Source organism: Loxodonta africana, chromosome 12 (assembly GCF_030014295.1).
Source record: "Loxodonta africana isolate mLoxAfr1 chromosome 12, mLoxAfr1.hap2, whole genome shotgun sequence".
Lineage (NCBI taxonomy): Eukaryota > Metazoa > Chordata > Mammalia > Proboscidea > Elephantidae > Loxodonta > Loxodonta africana.
In genome coordinates this window covers 54,345,507-54,358,531 of record NC_087353.1, presented here as the reverse complement: position 1 = coordinate 54,358,531, position 13,025 = coordinate 54,345,507, and the positions used below count along the sequence as shown (strand labels likewise).

General features: G+C 52.1%; 1 protein-coding gene across 2 annotated transcripts in view; it reads left to right on the top strand.

The window, feature by feature from the left end:
* The first annotated feature begins 6,533 nt into the window (after positions 1–6,533).
* LMF1 (lipase maturation factor 1) overlaps positions 6,534–13,025 on the top strand; it is a 101,776-nt gene continuing 95,284 nt past the window's right edge. For both annotated transcript variants that reach the window (XM_003417699.4, XM_064295311.1), the window contains exon 1: positions 6,534–6,735. In XM_003417699.4, the coding sequence (XP_003417747.1) occupies positions 6,549–6,735 (187 nt within the window). In that variant the 5' untranslated portion in view covers positions 6,534–6,548. The remainder of the gene's footprint in view (positions 6,736–13,025) is intronic.

The following is a 13,025-nucleotide window of genomic DNA, read 5'->3' as shown; positions in this document are numbered from 1 at the left end:
GTCAGGGGAACAGCATGTGCAAAGGTCCGAGGCACCGGGAGCACAGGGTGTCTCTGGACAGAGAGGGGCCATTGTGCTTCGAAAACTTGTAGGGCAGCTATTTGAACTGCCTCTTCATCCACCTCCTGGACCACGTACTGTTGGTGCAGACCTGCTCCCCTTCCCCCTTCTCTTAGCTCTCCCTTCTTGCCTCCCCACCCCATGCATCAGCTGACATTGTGTGTCAGAGTAGAACTTCGTTCCATAGGGTTTTCAGTGGCTGATTTGTAGGAAGTAGATTGCCACACCTTTCTTCTAAGGTGCCTCTGGGTGGACTTGAACCTCCAACCTTTCGGTTAGCAGCTGAGCGCTTAACCGTGTGTGCCACCCAGGGGCTCCCTAATGTTCAGAACACCCTTTTAAAAAAAGTGCAATTGCAGCAACTTAGCTGATTAATAAAGCACCATTCACAGTCAAGTCCATTCCGACTCATGGCGACCCCGTGTGTGCCAGAGTAGAACTATGCTCCGTAAGGTTTTCAATGGCTGATTTTTCAGAAGCAGATTGCCAGGCCCTTCTTCTGAGGTGTCTCTGGGTGGACTTGAACCTCCAAGCTTTCAGTGAGCAGCCAAGTACTTTAACTGTTTGCACCACCCAAGGACCCCTTTGTTCCCACAAGCCAGCGAATTCCATTCCTAGCTCAAGCAGGTACCCTGCACCAGAATGTTTTATATGATACCAGTCCCAGCCCCATTCCAGGTCCATGCTCTCCAGGACCTCTGGGACCCAGCCCTTATCCCCTGGGCCTCTGCCTCGTAGCTGGCCCCAGGCCCTGCTGGGACACCAAGCCCCTCTCTGTCCTGGGCCTTTGGCTCCTCTGAGCAGCAGCTGGGAGGGGCTTTAGCCTGAGCACAGGAGGAAAGCATGGTGCCTGCTCATCGGACTCACCGAGATCTTGTCAGAAGCCTGCACTGCCGGGAGCTGTGCCACCTTATCCTGCCCAATGTCGAGATTTAATTAGGCTCCTGGCTCAAGATGCCCATGTTTCAATCCTCCCAAAGTGGAGACCTCAAGTCGTGTTCCAAGTACAACTGGGAAGGCAAATGGGGCTTGGAATAAACATGTCAAGAAGAAAAATCCCCTTTTCTGCGTGAAGGGCCCCGGCTGGCCTCATGGGCCCTGACCTCCCCCACCATGATGGAAGATTCCAGAGACCCCTGTAAGCCCCAAAGGCAAATTAAAACACACCCTGCAAACCGATCTCTGCCTCTCCCAAGTATTTTTTTCTGACGATGGGAAGGGGAGTTTAATTAAGACTGCCCGTGGTGGGTGCTCAGGCTAATGGATGACAGCCACACAGTCCTTTCAAAGCACGAAGTGGATGGCGCAGTTTGTGAGCACGCTGGCCTCCAGAAGGCTCAGGCATGGTTCTGTGCCAAAGTTCTGCTGCCGAGGGTTCTAGTGAAGGGACAGAAGTCAGGGGTAATTATGGGTCTCCTTTTGCATTTATCCCCTTGGGGACTGGTACTGGAGAGTGATGGGGGCAGGAGACAGCCACTGCCTGTCTCAGACCCCTTGCGTCCCCCACTGGGGATGGGTGGGGGCTTGGGAAGGTGGTGGGGAGAGCCACTGCCTGTCTCGGATGTCCAACTTCCCCAGCTGCAAACGCTAATGTCACCTTCCGTGGGGCCATGTCATTTGTGGAAACAGGTCCATCAGTACCTGTTCCCACAGCCCCATGACCTGAGACAGGGGGAGAAGGGTTATCTTTGTGCTCAGACTGGTGTTGTCCACCCAGTCGCCTCTGTCAGCCTGGGAAGGCAGCGGCTCCTTGGTCAGGATCAAGGAGCTCCCCTCGTCCCCACCCCCCCACTGGCTGGTCGTCAGGGAAGGTGGCTGGGTCTCGGAGGGCACCTAGAATTGGGGCGTCCTGCTGGCTGGAGGTTGGCAGCTCCCTCTGGGATTTCTGCCCGGAGGTCCAGCCTCTCATCTTGTGGAGGGATGCTGGCAGGTTTTGAAGAGGCAGGCACAGGCCTGGGCTACAGAAGGTGGGGGAAGAGTAGCTCTAAAAGTTACCATTATGGGTGAAGTGTGTCCCTCAAAAGGACATGCTGAAGTCCTAGCCCTGTACCTGTGAATGTGACTTTTTTTGGAAATACGGTCTTTGATGATGCTACCAGTTAACATGAGGTCATACTGGAATAGGTGGCCTCGATCCCACCTGAGTGGTGTCCTATAAAAGAGGTAAAGAGACACAGAGACAGACACATGGGAGAAGCCGTGAGAAGACAGAAGCAGAGATGGGAGTTATGTGGCCACAGGCCTAGGAACGCCTGGGGCCACCAGAAGCTGGGAGAGCCAAGGAAGTGTCCTCCCCTAGAGCCTTTGGAAGGAGCATGGCCCTGCTGACACCTTGATCTCGGACTTCTGGTCCCAGAACTGTGAAAGAATGAATTCCTATTGTTATAAGCCTCCTGTGTGGTACTGTGTTACAACCACCCCAGGACACTGATATAGGTGTGGAAAAGGTAGGGAGTTGGAAGACTCCAAAAAGGATTTGAGGTTCCGGAAGGGGGGTGTTTTGACCTCACAGGGGCCTGACGCTGTTGTCCATGGCTGTTTGGCTCTGGGCGTGTCATGGAGTCTCTGGTGGAGAGGGGTTGGAGTGCCTGTGAACGAGCTAGCATGGGTGGGACGTTGGCATGCAGCAGCCAGCATCCCAGCTAGCGACTTAGCAAGCTCATGGGGGAGGGGGAGAAAGAGGGCATCTGGGCTCCACTCCAAGGAGAACATGTAATAGCATGGTCACCCACTGTCCCCAGAAAGGAGCCGTCTGCTGCTTCCATTGCTGTATGATCGCTCCAAGGAGGGTCAAACGCTGGTGCTGGAAGCTCCTGCTCAGGCCAGGCCACCCAGACCTCAGCTGACCTACCCACTGGGCACAGAGGCTCAAGGGAGCCCAGACTGGTAGAACTGCCCTGCCTACACGAAGCCTTTGGCTTTGAGGGTGTTTTTTTACACAGCTTTGAGTGGCAACCAGTAGCTGATACACTGACTGCTTTGCTCACTGGTTCAGCTGTGTGGACAGACCCTGGATGAGGCTGTTTCTCAGCTCAGAAGAGGATTCTAAGGAAATCAACTACGCCTCCTTTTTCTCTCCTATGGCTCTACACCCAGAGAAGGTAAAGACGCTGGCATTCTCTGCTTTCTGTTCTGCCTAGAAATCGCACTTGCCAGCTTGCAGGGCAGCCTGGGCCATGTTTCCTTCTGGGTGCAGGCATAGGAGCTCGTGGCTGGGAGCTGGGGTGCTGGGAGAGGGAATGCCGAGCCAAGCAGCACAGCTGTCTGTGACTCACGGTCCCAGGACACCCAGCACATGTTACGGCACCTGCTTGGCGCCCCCTGCCTGCACCTGCTACCTCCCCCCGAGGGTTTTGGCCACTGGACAGCCAGGACTGGACCAGTCCCAACTGACCACCCCTTCAAAGAAAGTGACAGATGTTAGCATACACACATCCTGCTCCCCCCACAAACAGATTTCAAGAAATGAAAAATTGGGGTAAATGGAGGGTGCACAATTCGATGCTGGCCCATGCAGGGTTCTTCGGGGTGCAGAGACAGCTGCAGCCCACGCCAGGGACAACTGGCCCAATGGGGGGGCTGCCAGGCCAGGGTGCCCAGGGACAACTGGATGAGGTGCTGACATAGGGCTCATTCCTCAATGATGCTACCCTGCAGCTGCTGGGAGGTCTGACAGCCACAAGCTCCTGTTTGCCTGGGCCCCAGGGCTGTCCTGGGGGTGGCTGCGGACCACTCCCACCTAGGGGCGGTTGGCTTATTCACTGTCCTGCTGACTGCTTCCCTCCGGGCACTGCTCCCCTTGGGGATTCTCTCATCTCTCCTCACCTCCTTTCTCCAGACCCTTTCTCCCCTCTCTGCCTACTCAGCCATGCTTGGCCCTTTATCCTGGCAGCCTGGGGGCCTCCTAGGGCCAGCCTGGCAATCTGAAGCCACATCTTGGTCCGCTCGTGGCCGCCCTTCCCTGTGTTTTCCTTTCATAGAGTTCCTTGTTTGAAACTGGGCTCAGGAGCTCTCCCCAGTCCCTTGGTGTTGGTGAAAGGTGGCTCAGTGCAGACCTGGGGGATTGTGGCGAGTGGGGTACAGAGACAGCGTCTTAGTGGCCCCCTGGTTGATGGCCCCTCCCTCAAGGCTTCCAGAGAAGTTTTGTTAGTTTTAAGCAGCACACCTTCTTAGAGCATACATACCCACTGTATGTTAAATGGCCATACGTGCCTAACAAAGATGAAGAGGGAAGTTTAATTGTAAATGACGTGCCTTATTCCACCAGGTAAAAGGAATGCCTTCTGGTGATTTCTGAGACACCAGTACTGCTGCAATGGGTGGGTGCTGAGCAAGGGCAGGCTCTCCTGGCCAAGCCCTGCTCCAGGCGGCCCACTCCCCCGCAGGTTCTAGATCCTTGGTGGACGAGGCACTCTGCAGTCATTATCCCAGGAAAGCCTACCCCGGAGGAAACATGAGCTCCCCCCAGCAGACCCTCCCACTGGCTGCGCCCACCCCGGGCAGACCCAGAGAAGGAGCCTGTGCTGGAGCGGGAAGCTGGAACAAGGGGCCTTTCTGCTCTGCACAGTGTGCCATTGTGCCCTCCTCCGGGGAACAATGCAGCCCTAGTAAGGGGAAGTAGAGAACAAAAGCCCCTTTGTGAGGCCTGTCTCCACCTGAAAAGAGTGCCTAAGGTCACACCTGATGGTAGATCTGTCCTTCCTCTATCTGTGTCCCCTGAGCAGCTCAGGCATCCAGGCAGGGACCCAGGGAGGGTTGGGGCAGGCCTGTGCTGTGGGTGCTGGGCTCTCTCTGTTCTCCCCAAACAGTTGTGCTGGCCCCACCTGGCCTGGCTCCTGGACAGCAGGGCGAGAGGTGCAGGTGGTGGGCTTGTGTGCAAACACCTGGCTTCAAGACACCACCCAGGCTAGCTGTCCCTCTGAGCCCCAGGAGCCCTCAGGCAGGCGCTGCCCTGGGCCGCAGGCTCCTAGGAATTCAGATGTCTGTGTCTACTGCAACATCACTGGCAGGCTGTGCTTTGCAGCTGGTTCCCAGGGAAAGGAAAGGAAACTTTTTTACCCCACTGTAAAATGCACAGACATGCTATTGCCCCCACCCCAGGGAGGCTGGAGGCTGGGTAGGGTTTCCAGCAGCTATTGGCTGGTCTAGATTCGGGAATTCAGTGCCCAAGAGTCAGTCCCTGCCCTCATGGAACTCACACTACAGGTGGTGAAGACCTAATGATTAAAAAGTAATTAAATAATCAATAAAGGTGGATCACCGGAGGACACAACCATCAGTAAGTATATGTCAAAACACTAGGAATAAAATTGAGAGAATAAAAATAAGCACGTGTTTAACAAATCAGCCAACTAGGATAGATAGTTGCAATGTACACAAAAGGAGATCTTTAATATGTAAAGAGTTCTGACAAATGAATAAGAAATAACCTAACTCACACCTCTATGATTTGCCTCCAATAACCTCCTAGGGCTCTGATGTCTACCCTGAACACTCCCCTTCCTTCCTTCCTTCCTTCCTTCCTGGAGTACCTGCAATCCCCCACATTCCAGTAACCTCTCTTGGGCAGTTCCTGGCTGCCCCAACCTCAGAATGTGGGGACGCTGGTGCCCTAGCCATGGTTTTGCTTGTGTCAGTCGGTTCTTCCCCGCTGGGGCTCCTGGATTCACCCCTTTCCCCTGGCCTGGGATCCAGTCTCAAGGACCAGCAGGAGCACTGTCTGTAACCGGGGCTTTGGTTGCCTCTCAGGGACAGGGGGCAGGAGGGTGAGCTGCAGGATCTGGCTGAATTTCAGGGCACAGCCCCTGCCTCCTCTTTCCCCCAATCCACAGAGAGCAAAGACAGAAGGTGAGGGGCCTGGCTCCAGGCACACGTACCTGCTACACCCTTGTTACACACCCCACTAGGCAGCACCGCAGCCAGGGAGCTTGGAGTGAAGCATCTTGCCCCTCGGCAGGCCCATGGAGCTTTAGACGGCCTTGGCTGTCAACGGGGTGGCCACTCCCTGGATGCTGACCAAGCGTCCCAGCAGTCTCTGTCACACTTTTGTGCTACTGTCTGTGTGTGTCTCCCTCCCCTAGAACAAGTGTTCCGTGAGGGCAGACGACACACCGATCCTGGGCCAGGAGAGGACGGGCTCTCCACCATGTTCACCGGTGGCATGAATGAACGAATTAAACGCATGCATAAGTAAGCGAGGGAGGCAACGGCGTTCATGCACAAAAGGAGTCCTGTCCCAGGTATCCACACCTTACTTCTGCAGCGCAGAGCTCAGCCTGCGGGGGGCGCGCGCGTTCTCGTGCCTTGCGCGCGCTCCTCGCACATGGGCGGAAGCGGTGAGAATGGGCGGGGCCGGTGAGGGGATGGGCGGGGACAGTGGGAATGTGGGCGGGACTGGCGAGTTGAATGGGCGGGTGACGGGTTGGCGGGGCGGTTGAAGAGGGTGGGCAGGGCCTTCGAGCGTGCCCCGGCGCACGTCACTCCCGCGCATGCGTCCTGACGGCCCGGCAATGGCGGCACCGGTGGAGTCGCTGCGGAAGAGGAGGTGCGGGGACGTGGGGTCTGGGTCTCCCCCCGCGCCAGCGCGTGAGCCTGCGGGCTACCCGACCTGCCTCCGCGTGGGCACCTTCTGGCTGACCAGGATAGTGCTCCTGAGAGCCCTAGCTTTCGTATACTGTGAGTCCGCCACGGGCCCGAGGCTCCCTCCAGTGCGGCCGCGCGCAGACCCCCGCCCGGAGCCGCTGGTGCGCGGGGACACGCGGCACGCACGTCCCTTCCCCATGCACGCGCCCCCTTCCCGCGCTCCATCCGTGTGTGCACCCCACCCCCGACCAGTCACCGCGCCCTTTCCCCACGCACGCGCCGCCTCCCGGCCTCCGTCTGTGTGTGTGCCTTACAACTGTCCCTTTACTGCGCCCCCCGCTCAAGTGCGCATGGGTTCTTGGTAGGTGAAACCACACCTGGACCCCCTGGGCATTCCATCCTCCCACCCGGAGCCCCCAGACCTACCTGCCAAAATCGGCGCCAGTCTCGGGCTTTCCAAAGCTCGGCACAGCGCTGGCGGGTAGCGGCCCCAGGCTTCTCTCCCAGGATCACGGAATGTCTTCGTATGGCTTAGCTGGGCACCAACTAAAGTCACCAAACTCAGTAGTCAGCATTCGGAACTTGAGGCCTCCCTGCAGAGCTGAGTGGAGCCGGGCAGAAGGTGGATGTTTAGGTGCTCTGGTGAATCACCTCTACACCCTTACGTAAATGCAGATGCACTCCCTCCACCTGTACGGATGTACTCCTGCCCTTTTAAATATAAGCACCCTCTCCTCTTTAAGTGTAGAGGCCTCTTTGCCCCTGTAAATACAGGCGCATTCCCTCCCCCATAAATACATATACACATCCTGCCCTTGTAAATACAGCAGCACCCCTGCCTATATAAATGCAGGGAGATTTATAATCGTGAGAAGAAGCAGTTTTACACTTTGCTGCATCCCGTGCACCTTACAAGTCCCATGGGCTACATCCTGCGCCCCTGTGCACCCCTGCCTGCAGTTCTTCAAGAACACTAGTGGAGTCCTTCAAGTACCCTGAAGGCTGAGCTAGAGGGGACACTGACGGCTGCTGTTGTAGCTCCTTTAATGTTTTCAGCCAAACTCGTTTGCCCTGCAACCCAGACTTTTTGGGGGAGAAGGGGCAGCTTTGATGACTTCATTTGCTCAGAGGCTAGGTTGGAATCCAGATTTGACAACTGGCTGAACACTGTTCAGGCTACAGTTGCCTGCTGACCACCGTCTAAGGAAAGTGGTCACATCTCTAAACCTCTGGATGACTGGCCTGTTCTGATGCAGCTGCTAATTCCACCTCCCTCTCACCTCCAGGCCCTAAACCACCGAACTTAGATTTGGAAGGTCCTATGAGTATGGAGGATCCCTGGTGGTGCAATGGTTAAGTGCACAGCTGCTAACCAAAATGTCAGCAGTTCAAATCCACCAGCGGCTCTTTGGAAACCCTATAGGGCAGTTCTCCTCTGCCCTACAGGTTAACCATGAGTCAGAATCAACTCAATGGCAGCAGGTTTGGTTTTTGGTTTTGGTGAGTATAGAAGGGTGCCTGAGTGTAGCGAACAGCTTGCACTTGACTAGTAGCCAAAAGGTTGGCTGTAAAATTCACCCAGAGGCTCCTCAGAAGACAGGCCTGGCAGTCTGCTTCTAAAAGGCCACACCTTTGGTAACCCTATGGAGCAGTTCTCCTGCGCACACATGACTCGATGGGTTTCGGTTTGGTGTTTTTGTGTTTAAGGAATTGCTAATGGACCCATAAGTAAACTGTTCAACAAGCCTGACTTGTTAGTACCAACGAAAACCAAACCCTCTGAGCTTCTCAAATAAACTTGGAAGTAGGGGAGAAGACCAGGTTAGGAGCCCAGGTGGCTTGGAGCAAGTGGACAGTCATGCTTTCGGAGAGTTCTAGAGGGTGCTGGTCCAGGGTGCACCTCGGGCCTTTAACGCCTAAGAGTTTCATTTCTCCATCTACTTCCCTCCCACATGGATGAAAAGGGTAGAATGCAGAAGCTCTTTGGAAGGTTGGTCCCACAGCTGTGTAAGAAGTCCCGGTAGCATTGCAGTGCAGTTGAGAGGCCCGGTTTTATGTTTCACGTGAAAACTCAGGCCACCTCCTAGTACACATTAGAAAACTTGGTCATTACTGTAAGATTTTCTGGAAGGGGCTCAGTTTACTGTGGAATTTCCTACATGGGCTTTCAACTCAGTCTTTTTTGTTTTAAGTTATTATAAAAATAGTCCTTGCTAGTGTGGCTTTATCTTCCAAAGTATTAAATAGTCATTCTGTAAGTTGGAGCTGTCACCTAGCAGAGATGAAGTCAAGATCAAGCTAATATCTTGAGACTTTAATAGACTTTTAAAAGGGGAGCCTGGAACAGTGCAAAAACTAGTGGTTTTGCTCGCCGACAGCACAGCTTTATAAAAATGGGCTCCTGGGCTCTTTCATTGAGCCAAGGCTGCCTTTGATCTCTGCAGGGAATCTCTCATCAATTCAGAAGGAGACAATTTTAAGTCACTGGGTCAAGCAGGCACTTCAAGTCTGGTGCTGAAGATAGAACGACTTGCGTTAACATAAGCATTTTTTCCCCATCTTGTGAGTAAGTGTATTTGGGGTAGAATCATTTTTGATATCTCAGTCTTCAAGTGGTGTGGTTCTCTGGCAAACGAGCAGGCCCCGTGCACTTACCTCCTTCTGTTGTTAGATGCTGTCCAGTCGGCTCTGACACATAGTGACCCTATGTACAATAGAACGAAACACTGCTGGTCCTGCACCATACCCACAGTTGTTACACTCGAGCCCGTTGTTGCAGCTACTGTGTCAGTTCCTCTCCTTCAGGGTCTTCCTCTTTTTCACTAACTCTCTACTTTACAAGCATGTTGTCCTTCTCCAGGGACTGCTCCCTCCTGATAACGCATCCAAAGTGTGTGAGACGTAGTCTTGCCATCCTTGCTTCTAAAAAGCATTCTGGTTGTACTTCTTCCAAGACAGATTTGTTCATTCTTTTGGCAGGCCATGGTATGTTCAATATTCTTCGCCAACACTACAATTCAAAGGCGTCCGTTTTTCTTCAGTCCTCCTTATTCATCGTTCAGCTTTCGCGTGCATATGAGGCCATTGAAAACACCATGGCTTGGGTCAGGTGCTCCATAGTTTTCAAGGTGAAGTCTTTGCTTTTCAACACTTTAAAGTGGTCTTTTGCAGCAGATTTGCCCGGTGCAATGCGTCTTTTGATTTCTTGACTGCTGCTTCCATGGGTGTTGATTGTGGATCCAAGTAAAATGAAATCCATGACAACTTGAGCCTTTTCTCCGTTTATCATGATGTTGCTCATTGGTCCAGTTGTGAGGATTTTTGTTTTCTTTATGTTGAGGTGTAATCCATACTGAGGGCTGTGGTCTTTGATCTTCATTAGTAAGTGCTTCAAATCCTCTTCGCTTTCAGCAAGCAAGGTTGTGTCACCTGCATAACACAGGTTGTTAATGCATCTTCCTTCAGTTTTGATGCCCTGTTCTTCGTAGAGTCCAGCTTCTCAAATTATTTGCTCAGCATACAGATTGAATAAGGATACAACCCTGACGCACACCTTTCCTGACCTTGAGCCACACAGTATCCCCTTGTTCGGTTTGAACAACTGCTTCTTGCTCTATGTACAGGTTCCTCGTGAGCACAATTAAGTTTTCTGGAATTCCCATTCTTCACAATGTTATCCATAATTTGTTATGATCCACACAGTCGAATGTGTTTGCATAGTTAATAAAACATAGGTAAACATCTTTCTGGTGTTCTCTGTTTTCAGCCAGGATCTGTCTGACATCAGCAATGATATCCCTGGTTCCACACCATCTTCTGAATCCGGCTTGAATTTCTGGCAGCTCCCTGTTGATAAACTGCTGCAATTGCTTTTGAATGATCTCCAGCAGAATTTTACTTGTGTGTGATATTAGTGATACTGTTCGATAATTTCTGCATTTGGCTGGATCCCGTTTCTTGGAAATAGGCATAAATATGGATCTCTTCCATTCAGTTGGCCAGGTAGCTGTCTTCCAAATTTCTTGGCATAGACAAGTGAGCACTTCCAGCGCTGCATCTGTTTGTCGAAACATCTCGATTAGCATTCCATCAATTCCTGGAGCCTTGTTTTTCACCTGTCTCCTAGGTGCCCTGGTGGTACGGTGGGAAAGTGCCCGGTTTGTCAGCAATTCGAACCCACCAGCTGCTCTGCAGAAGAAAGATGTGGCAATCTGCTTCCATAAAGATTACAGCCTTGGAAACTCTATGGGGTAGTTCTCTGTCCTGTAGGGTTGCTGTGAGTCAGAGTCTTCATAACCTGTCATCTTGATGCATGGACTTTGCTTCCCATGTTGAACACGTACTCATGCAGGACCCGGTGCACGCCAGGTGCACCTCCCCAGGCTCCTCTGGGTGCTTTCCAAGTGCACACTTGCCCCTTACTCCGTGGGACAGGACTCCCCATCCTGAGCTGTGGGTATGGTGCTGGCCACTCAGAGTTGGATGCTTATAGGTATGTGGGTATCAAGTGCCCATAAGTGCCCTGAGGTGCTGGATACCCTATAGGTGCTGGGCACCCATAGATTTCAGCTGCCCTGTAAAATGCCCTGTGGATGTCGGTCTGTGGCTGCTATTTTCCCAAGTTGGCAGAAGTGCTGTAGCCAGGACACTGACAGGCACCTGCAGTGAGAGTGTCCTTCTGTCACGAGAGGGGAAGGAGGCCAACGAGAGCTTCAAGGAGCTCTTAATGAAGAGCCTGGTTGCCGAGTGCCAGCGGCACCTGACCAAACCCGGTGCCGCTCGTGTTGGTGGCTTTGGTTTTGTCCAGGAAAGGGAGACATTCCCTGGCCCAGCTTCATTTTAGACCCACAGGGTATGTGGGAGTCTGGACCTGGCAGCTTTTCCCCGACTGCACACAGGGCCCTTGCTTTTCAGTTTAGATGTGCTGTGCGTGTATTTTGTGCAATGCTCAGCTGTCTTCCTTATTCACATCACAGGTAGTTGAGAGGTTTATGACTTTTTGTCCCCTGACTAATAGCTGTAGTCTGAGGGCTTTGAGGTAAATGGAAATAGTACTTTCTGAAATTGTCGTTCATATCAAGCAAATCTGCAGGGGATCTTGTTCACTCGGCTTCCTTTTCAGAGGCGGGGTAGTCAGAGCGGCAGAGAAGAATCGTGCCTGCACCACACTTGTGAAGCTCTTAGCTGTTCTCTGGGGAATTTAAGGAAAAAGCAGAACCAAAAAAATAAATAAAATCATGCCTTGTTCTAATGATGAATCTGTGAAGCATCTCATAACATGGAGTAATCTGGAGTACATTATGCTGAGTGAAATGAGTCAATCACAAAAGGACAAATATTGTATGAGACCACTACTGTAAAAACTCATGAGAAGGTTTACATACAAAAAGAAACAATCTTTGATGGTTACGAGGGAGAGGAGGGTTGGGGATGGAAAAATACTTAATAGACAATAATAAGTCCTAACTTTGGTGAAGGGTAAGACAGTACACAATACTGGAGATACAAAGATTCAAGGGAAAGATTAGTTCAAAGGACTAATGGACCACATCTACTATGGCCTCCTCCAGACTGAGTCCAGTAAAGTCAGTACAACCTGTACAAGACAAGGGCATGGTAGCTCCATAGACACATCCAAACTCCCAGAGCGACCAAATTGCTGGGCTGAGGGCTCTGGGGACTGTGGTCTCGGGGAACATCTAGCTCAATTGGCATAACATAGTTTATAATGTTCTACACTCTACTTTGGTGAGTAGCATCTGGTCTTAAAAGCCTGTGAGCAGCCATCTAGGATACTCCACTGGTCTCATCCCTTCATGAGCAAGGAAGAGTGAAGAAAACTAAAGATACAAGGGAAAGATTAGTTCAAATGACTAATGGACCACATCTACTATGGCCTCCTCCAGACTAAGTCCAGTAAAACTAGATGGTGCCTGGCTACTGCCACTGACTGCCTGGACAGGGATCACGATAGGGGTCCCGGACAGAGCTGGACAAAAGCGTAGAACAAAACACTTAAAAAGAAAGCCCAGGCTTGCTAGCCTAACAGACTGGAGAAATTCAGTATGGCCCCTGGATACCCTTTCAGCTCAGCATTAAAGTCACTCCTGAGGTTCACCCACCAGCCAAAGATTGAACAGGCCCATGGAACAAAACAAGACTAAAGGGGCGTACCAGCCCTGGGGCAGGGACTGGAAAGCAGGAGGGAACAGGAAAGCTGGTAATAGGGAACCCAGGGGTGAGAAGGGAGAGTATTGACATCTTGTGGGGTTGTTAACCAGTGTAGTAGAACAATGTGTGTACTGTTTGATGAGAAACTAGTTTGTTCTGTAAACCTTCATTTAAGGTACAATTAACAAAAAAAAGAAAAAGATGTTAATTTA